At 44.4% G+C, this 9433-nt stretch overlaps 1 protein-coding gene across 1 annotated transcript in view; it reads left to right on the top strand.

Moving 5' to 3' along the window:
• Positions 1-3006, top strand: part of IGFBP2 (insulin like growth factor binding protein 2) — a 90435-nt gene extending 87429 nt beyond the window's left edge. Inside the window, exon 4 of the mRNA XM_030210639.1 lies at positions 1434-3006. Coding sequence (XP_030066499.1) covers positions 1434-1595 — 162 coding nt within the window. The 3' untranslated portion in view covers positions 1596-3006. The remainder of the gene's footprint in view (positions 1-1433) is intronic.
• Positions 3007-9433: the final 6427 nt, after the last annotated feature.

Here is a 9433-nt window from a genome sequence, read left to right on the forward strand (position 1 = left end):
CAGATCAGCAATGCGGCTGTGCCGGAGAAAAGGACTTTGGCTAGTGGGGATTGGGGACCCTCGCCAGTAAAGGTACCCGGCAGCGGGGGGAAGGGGGGGTCGAAAGGGTTGGCGCCGGGGGGGGGGGGTGCTAAAGTGTGCTCCCTCACCTTGGGCTCTGGACCCCCCTCCCGCCGAAGTCTGCCTACGCCCCTGCTATAAACCAACATAACATGCAACTCTACACAGGCAGACCTAGTACAACTCATTATCTTAGTCCAAGAAAAATCTACATTGTGAGGGGCTCAAAGAAAACGTGTGTTTGCTATGTTTCTACACTGCATTTCCAATAATAACTCAAAACAGGTTACAATAGGTATTACATATAAACAAATAAAAAAGAAGAAAAGAAACATCATTAAAATCAAAGCAGTTAACAGCAATGGTTTTAAAAACACTTTAAAAAGTAAAAATAATGGATAACTATTTGTAAGTACGATCCAAAGAGAAGCAATACGTAACCCTGAATAAAACCATTTGAGGAAAATCTGAGAATAAAACAATTTCTGACTGGTAAAAATGAATATTTAATTACCAGACTACAAATTAAAATTTATAATCACAATTTCATGGGAACAGTTCCAGAAACTGTGGGCTCAATAAAAATGTGATAATTTTTACTAACTGACATCATTTTTCATGAGACAATGAGAAGTCTAATGTCACATTTTGCAAGTCATTTAGGTCCCTGGTTAATAAGCAGCATTATAGGCGTGTTATCTGTTGCCCAACTTGACTTTACTTTATCTTTGTAAAGCTGCTTTAGAGCACTGAATGAGAATCAGTGAAGGTTTTTATGAACCAATGAAAATTTGAAGTTAGCATTGATATTGTCAATATATTTAAAATAAATTTCTTGTAAAAAGAGCAAAATTGTTAAAATCTATTTGGAAATAAATTAAAAGTTAAAATAATTCTTTCCAAGCAAGGTTTTTATGACCAGTGATGAACACCACGCCCCCAGTTAAAGCTGCTGAAAACTGAAAGTAAGCGGTCGGGCGTTTTGAGGTCTTTTCCTTGCTTTTTAGAAATATTTTGTTAAAACCAAACATTATATTTCCATATAAATTTTATTGGATTCCTCTTTATATGTTCGGTGATCTTACATCTTGGAGTCCTGTATGGTAATCCTCTTACTATTGTCTACTAGAATATTGATAGAGACAATGCAAGATACTTATAGCAGAATATTAAAAAGAGATGGGTAAGGGTGAAGGGTGTAGGAGAGGTATGAGTAAGGGGTAGGTGAGCATTGGAGGGGTGTAGAGGGGAAGGGACAGGGGATAAGCGTAGGGAGATTTGGTGGGAGATGTAGTCTGGGTCATTGTCGTCGTCATCTGGATATGTGTTGGGTAGATGGGTCATAGGATTAACTTGTTCTCTTTCCCCTTCAGTGTAAGATGTCCCTGAATGGCCAGCGAGGGGAGTGCTGGTGTGTGAACCCCAACACTGGGAAGACCATCTTGGGGGCACCGACTATCCGAGGCGACCCAGAGTGCCACCTTTACTACAATGAGCAGGAAGAGCGTGGAGCACCGACAGCGCATGCCCCTTAAAATGCTTGAGCACCCCATCACCTCCCCTCCAAGGAGCGCATCTTGCTATACTTGTAGGGTAGGGGAGAGAAGGCTAGTAATGGATTGTATTTGGGTCTAAAAAAAGGGGGCCTGAAAGGGGGAGAATTTTCTAGTGCAGGAGAAAACTTCTGTGTGCCACAACCTTTGTTTCCTCAACCTCAATGCATGATTGAAGTTTTCTCTCTTGAGTTTTTGTTTTCTCATCCAATCTTTGTATGGGGGAGGTGAGGAGAAGCTTATGCATCGCTTCTAAGGTCACACAACTATATGATGTTAATAGGAAGCAGGTTGCAAGATAATTTAGGAAAGAGGTTAGTAGATGGGGCAGGGAATGTAGCGCTTACGTACGTCTGAAACCTGAATGTAAAGGGGACAGTGCAGGACTGTAGGAAGACATCAGCTCTTGTTTCCCCAGTTGGAATGAAAGTACTTCTTAAAAATCCTGAATTTTTGACCGTAGAAGAAAATCCCCTTTGAAACTGGCAGGCTGTAAATCCATGGCTGTCTCCTGAAGCTTGTTCCTGTTTCCCAGGATTTTTTAAAAAATGTATTATAAATTGGGTAGGTTTGTGGGAAATTACTTTTGTGCAGGTGCTGAGTTTAAGGGGGGGGGGGGTCTTCAAGGCTGCATTGAAGGCTTCTGTCCACCACTTTGTTGCTTTGTGAAAACTTTCATACTGAATTTCCAGAAGTGACAGTGTCTTTTGGTTTCAAATTGGAGGGTTTATTTGTTTTTGTTTTGTGTGTGTGTGTGTTTTTTTTTTTTTTTTTTTTTGCCATGCTATTTACTGTCTGTGTGAAATGGATTTCAGTAGTGAAACAGAGTTTTCTGTTTGTGATCCCATTGTCCAGTGATGTCACAGTCTAGAGATGATGTGACTTGAGTTAGATTTTTTTTAAGGCAGTGCCTGGTCAGGCCTGGGTGTTCCATGTAGTTAGTGTGTTCAGATCTGGAGGGGGGGGGGGGGGGGTAGGATGGCTGCTGGTAGTAGGGTGATCCCTGATGCTCCACAAGCATTGCTGAGGGTCCCGTGAGCCTGCTCAAGCATTCGCTATGTGGGAGAGGAAAAGCAGGAGAAACCAAAGAGGAGGTGAAGTACAGTCCTTCAAACCTTCTTCCCATTTTCACAAAATGACTTTCTGGAGCACTGAGCTGCTTTATGCTCTAGGAAGAGTTTATGCGAGAGTGAGAGAAGGTTATAACCTGCCTACCTGTCCTTCAAGTAGCTGAAAAATATATATAATGTTTCTAGATAAAGGAAAAAACTGTTAGCCCAGGTACTGCTGAGGCCATCTTTCACGTTTGTTTCCTTTTTCTAATGAGTCAAGTGGGTGAGTTGGTGCCCTACATATTGGGGGCTAAAATAAGGGGGGGGGGGGGGGGGTTGGGAAGAATAAACTGTACCATTGCTGGGAGAAAGCCTCCTTTTACTGCAGCTGTACTAACGGCTCCTCTCCTGGGGGACCGTAGGGCAGCACCACCTCCACAATCAGATTTTAGCTTTGTTTAATCACATCAACACTTCTGAATGGTTGTACTAAGAATCCCTTGTTATTTCCTGCCAGGGAGATGGGGGGGGGGGGAGGGGGGTGCAGCGAGCTCTGCTTTACTACACCCTGCCACTTTTTGATGACATATAACATAGTAGATGATGGCAGAAAAAGACCTGCACGGTCCATCCAGTCTGCCCAACAAGATAACTCATATGTGCTACTTTTTGTGCATACCTTACCTTGATTTGTACCTGTCTTTTTCAGGGGACAGACTGTATAAGTCTGCCCAGCACTAGCCCCGCCTCCCAACCACCAGGACCTTGATTTGTACCTGTCTTTTTCAGGGGACAGACTGTATAAGTCTGCCCAGCACTAGCCCCGCCTCCCAACCACCAGGACCTTGATTTGTACCTGTCTTTTTCAGGGGACAGACTGTATAAGTCTGTCCAGCACTAGCCCCGCCTCCCAACCACCAGCCCTGCCTCCCACCACTGGCTAAGCCTTCCATGATGGCCACTGTCATGCTGTTTCGGCATCAACCAAAGGCACCCCAGGGGATAGGGAGGTGGGGGGGGGGGGTGAAGGAAATGTTGTGTTACAAGTTCTAAAATGCTTTGAGAGAAAAAAAGTTGATATTGTTAAACTGGATAATAGTGGCAGTAACGCCTATGTTGTAATGTTAACGTATAAATCAATAAATAAAAATGGGAAAAAAAAACAAAGGCACCCCAAAAAGTATGCGACCCCAACACAACAGAGCAATGTAGACTGAGCAGCTCCCTGTGCAGTGCAAGAGGAGTTCAGGATCAGAGCAAAGCTGTTCTTGGGGGCAGAAGGGGAGAGGTGGGGGACACCTGAAGACAAATTTGGAGATCTGTAGGGTAGCTGCAGTAGCTGTGCCTCTAACATCTTCTATTCCTGATTTTCAGTGTACTGGGAATTGTGGTGGGGAAGTGGCAAATGTTGTTTAAACTCTGGGGGGAATCAGTACAGCAGATTTTCCTTGGGTACCACATTCCCCCAGAGTCGGCCCTGCATCAGAGGGTATGTCCTTAATAAAAGGGTGATACACTGGGCACTCGAACAAGATGGAAAATGGTAATTAAACAGGAAAATAGGGGAAGCATTGCGCTTGTTCTATATGGACTGGCTATTATTGAAATTTTTGGCATCCAGTTGGGTTTTTGACATCACTCTTTGATTTCTCTTTTCTCTTTGGAGCAGTAAAAATGCTTTTGAGATTTAATAAGCTACGAATGGAGTAAGTAGAATGTTATATGGATCACATTTATGGTAGTATTAACATAGCCAGAAACTGCATTAGATTTGAATTGCATTTTTTTTCTTGTTTGAATGTAAAGCAAAACAAAAGAAAAAGAAAATCCTTTTATGAAACATTAAGTGATGTGGGTTTTAAATACATTTTCATGCAATATGGTTTGAGTATTCCATGTACGACGAAGGACGTTGAGGTGTTGTGAGTTCAACATCCAGATCCTCTCTGGTGACTAAAGGAAGGGGAGAGCTAGGGGCAAATGTTTTTGGTGGGAGGTAGCCACTGGGTTGTTGGCTTTTGGATTCTGTAGTTTTGTTCAGGTCTGTGGAACACGTATGCTGGGGGAGGATATTGTAAATGATTTGTCACAGTCCCTAGATTTTAGGGAAGATATCTGTACTATGTGGAAAAGTCGTAAGGCTTGTATGAAAATAAATAGGTAAGTGCACTAGTCCCCCTGTGTCAGTGTCCTGACTGATTACTAGCATGTCCAACACCAACATGTCTTAAGTGAAATTCAGCTCCGAGCTGCGATTGGGCACGTTTCAATTGGAAGATGACTAGAACAGAGATGAAGTCTTATTCTGGGTGAGGAGCAGACTGACCTGGATTCCTTGGAGCTTTTACCTTCAGCATCTGTCTTCACCTCAGTCCTCCATCATATCCATACCATCTAATCCTTGTTCTCCGAATCAGAGAGTGGAGAACAGGGCCTCCGAAGTTGGAGATTGTGCTACGGGCTGGTAACTTGTTCACAAAAAGACTAACTTACTCATAAGTGCCAAACATCACATAATTTGGTGTGGTCATCCTCATGTAATGAGGGCTTTAACACGGTAGGACCATAAAGCACCGTGTCTTGGGATTTGAATCTGACTGTCGTCAGAACTCACTGCTGAGGGAGAGAGAGACACATGAATCAAGCTTGATGTTACCTGGAATCCTACACCAGATTGGGACGCTAGATAGCCCAGGAAGGGTGAAACTTGGCCAAGTCAGGCATAGGTTTTACCCTTTCAGTGCTGCTGCTTATTTAATAAATTCTTCTTTGGACTGCTTTGTTTTGTTTTGGTCTGCTAACCTTTTTGACGAAATTCAGCTGGAGCTCACATAAGCAGAACCAGGTGCCTCAGCCACTTTGATACTCTACCCTCCCTCCCTCCCTTCCACCCAAAGACAATTACAGCCCTACCTGAGTCCTCCCCTCCCCCTTCCCCAGCCTACCTGGAATTCTCCTAATGGTCTAGGGGTGACTTGTGATAAAATAACTCATTTATTTCAAAGATTTCTAGGTGGGGTACAAAAAATATACAAAATAAAATACAAACAATAAACAGATCATCAAATATCGTTTAAGGTTTCTGTTAATCACATCCACCCATAAAAGCAATCATACACCATCAAAAGCTTGTTGAAATCATTTTTTTTTTTTTTAGATTTCTTAACAGCTCTTAGGGTATAAGTTGATCTCATATTGACAGGTAAACTGTTCTATAATTTTGGGCCATCAATAACGTAAAAATAACCATACTGGGTCAGACCAATGGTCCATCTAGCTCAAGATCCTGTTTCCAACAGAGACCAATCCAGGTCACAAGTAACTGGCAGGAACCCAAACAATAAATTGAAACAATGAATGGGAGTGTTCGAATCACTTTCCAGTCCCCCATTTCCAGCCCCTGTATTTATTGCCTCCCTGTTATTTCCCCCCTCCAGTTCCTTTCTTATGTGTTACCCCCTTATTCAGGTTCCCATTCCCCCTTTTACCTCCCCTCTTTGTCTCACCTATGTCACCTCATTTTCCCCTTTTGCCAGCCACCACTGTCCCAACCTCTTCTCCACTTCACTTCCCCATCATCCACTTGCCGCTTTCTCCAATATCTTTATACCCTACCTTTCCTTCGCCTTAACCCCAGCAACCATCTCTGTGCCCCTCCATCTTCACCTTCCCCTACATATGCGCATGTTTCTTCCCTCCCCAACCATATCGATCCTTTTCTCACCACCAATGCCCTTCTCCCATCCCCTGTATCAGACCCATCCCCAACCCCTGCTCCCATCTCATACTTGCCCCCTTTACCCAGCATCAGACTGGTCTCGTCAGCCCCCTTCTATCTACCCACTAAATCCACTGTAGAAAAAGGGACTCCTTTTCATAGCCCAAGACACTCTAGCCGCCAGCACCATGCAGGAATCGAAAGCAGAGAACGAATACTTCCTGTACCGCACATGAAACGGAAAGTAGATTCTCTCTGATTTTAGCAGCTGTGTGGTTCCAGCAGTTAGGCGAAGAAAGTTGCTCCCCACTCTATAGCTGATCTGGTAGCACCAGCCCAAGTAGGTAGTAGAAAGGAGCAGCTGGCACAAGTTTTGGTGGAACCAAAAGAGGCCTGGTGCACCACAACAATATGAAAAGGGTTGACCCATCAGAGTGACTTTTACCAACACAATGATTGCAATTGAAAGCAATGAGTGAGAATTCTAGCAAGTGCGTCCGGGATATAAATTTTGAAAGATCTGCATGTTTTGCTTTCTAAACGGTAGCTTAGACCCTAGGGCAATGATTGTCAACCTTTTATTCAGTTAGGACACAACAGATGGATGATGCTCGTATACGTGACACCACTGCATTTATGACCCTCGGGGACCTTTGGTCGGACAGTATAGCAGTTCTTATGCTCTGCATCCACAAAAGCCCAACCTCCCCCCCCAACAAGTGCAGATTACAACTAGGAGATTTCTCCGTGGAAGTCGCAATACAATTATTCTGATTCGCATGTAATTACAGTAATAGCAATATAGATCTCTACCAGCCTAAAGAAAATACAAACTCAGCATACATTTAGCAAATGTCATAGCACAGTAGAACTAATGCTATGATCCAAACAGCAAGAATCCTACTCCTGAGGGAATCTGGCACAAAATGAAAAATTCTGCACAAAAAATTTTGTGGAAATTCTGTGCACAGTATTTTAAAAATCTGCATCTTAGAATTTCCCCAATCATAAGGCCTAACCCCTCCCCCCAGCTTCTCCCTTCATCAGTAATATTGCTCTCCAGGTGCAACCTGGCCAACTTTCTCTCATTCCAACTTGGATTCAGGTTCCACCCTCCCTACCCTGATTTAACTTGAACACATTTCCTTTCCCCAACCCCTGCCTCTCTCTTAGGGCTCCTTTTACTAAGCAGCGGTAAGCCCAACGTGGGTTTACCGCTTGGTATTCAGGAAGTACTGCCAGGCTACTGCAGCTGCCCACTGGTACTTCCCATCCTTAGCATGTCGTCATTTCCGGCATAACAAAAATGTATTTTTGTATCGCCTGAGTGTACCCAGCGGTAATGGGGCAGTGCCGCTCGCTGCCCAGTTACCACCGGGTTAACACGGGAGCCCTTAATGCTACCTCAATGGGTGGCGGTAAGGGCTCCCCCCCCCCCCCCTGAAATGGCCGCGCGACAAGCCTATGAGGAAAGGCTAAAACGGCTAGGTCTCTTCAGCTTGGAGAAAAGACGGCTGAGGGGAGATATGATAGAGGTCTATAAAATAATGAGTGGAGTTGAACGGGTAGATGTGAAGCGTCTGTTCACGCTTTCCAAAAATACTAGGACTAGGGGGCATGCGATGAAGCTACAATGTAGTAAATTTAAAACGAGTCGGAGAAAATGTTTCTTCACTCAACGTGTAATTAAACTCTGGAATTCGTTGCCAGAGAATGTGGTAAAGGAGGTTAGCTTAGCGGAGTTTTTAAAAAGGTTTGGATGGCTTCCTAAAGGAAAAGCCCATAGACCGTTATTAAATGGACTTGGGGAAAATCCACTATTTCTGGGATAAGCAGTATAAAATGTTTTGTACATTTTTGGGATCTTGCCGGATATTTGTGACCTGGATTGGCCACTGTTGGAAACAGGATGCTGGGCTCGATGGACCTTTGGTCTTTCCCAGTATGGCAATACTTATGTACGGCCATTTCCTGCAGGAAGGCGAGACTTCCCTTTTACCAGCTGCGCTAGCCCCCCTTTGCCGCAGCTTGATAAAAGGGGCCCTGTACTGTTTTCTATCCTTGTCTCCATATTACCATAAGGATGAAATAATCAGCTGCACATCAGACCACTTTCTCCTCCTTTGCTGGCCTGGGCCCACTGCTTATTTGAACCATGCAGGACTCTGTACAGAAGTTGTGCCCAGGCCAGCAGAGGAAGAGGAAGTGGTCTGATGTGCAGCTGATTATTTCTTCCTTCTACATGAGCTGGGAGGGCAGGGTAAGTCAGGTGAGGGAGGGGGACTTGTCCAAACAGTCTGTGGGGGTATGCTGCAAGAGGAGGGGGGATGAGAAATCTGTAATCCCGTGCTAAATTGAATTTGGAAATTTCCTCAGGAGATTACTAGACTGCTGTGGAACTCTCCAGAGTCACTGGGGAGAGGGAGAACAGCGCGGGGTGTGGAAGTGGAGCCCAGCCCAGAGGGGGGAGGTTTACGAAAAGAAGAGTGACAGTAGATGTCATACTTGGGGTGGAGTTGATCCTATATAATAATTCTCACCTCCAACAGGATGTGCCTGGGACCGTGCCTGCCGGAAGTGGTCTGCTAGGCAGGCACGCACTGACCTCAGTGACAGACAATTTGGCAAAGCAAAACAATCGAGTGCTGGCCATTAGGACACAGGGTTGATAGGCAAGTTTTAAAAGACTGAAGGAAACGAAAGTGTTAAACTGGAGAAGGGGGGGGGGGGAGTTGTGAATGACTGAAAGACATGAACATTTGGGAAAGGAAAACAATCTGAATGCTGGCCATTAGGACACAGGGTTGATAGGAGCGTTTTAAAAGACTGAAGGAACCAAAAGCGTTAAATGGGGGGAGGGGGGAAGTTCTGAACGACTGAAAGACATGAACATTTGGGAAAGGAAAACAATCTGAATGCTGGCCATTAGGATACAGGGTAGATAGGAGAGTTTTAAAAGACTGAAGGAACCAAAAGTGTTCAGGGGGGGGGGGGGGGGGGCAAGTTCTGAATGAATGAAAGAAATGAAAACTTAGGAGAGGAACACAATC

The sequence above is a fragment of the Microcaecilia unicolor genome, chromosome 7 (genome assembly GCF_901765095.1).
Source record: "Microcaecilia unicolor chromosome 7, aMicUni1.1, whole genome shotgun sequence".
NCBI classification, from domain to species: Eukaryota; Metazoa; Chordata; class Amphibia; order Gymnophiona; family Siphonopidae; genus Microcaecilia; species Microcaecilia unicolor.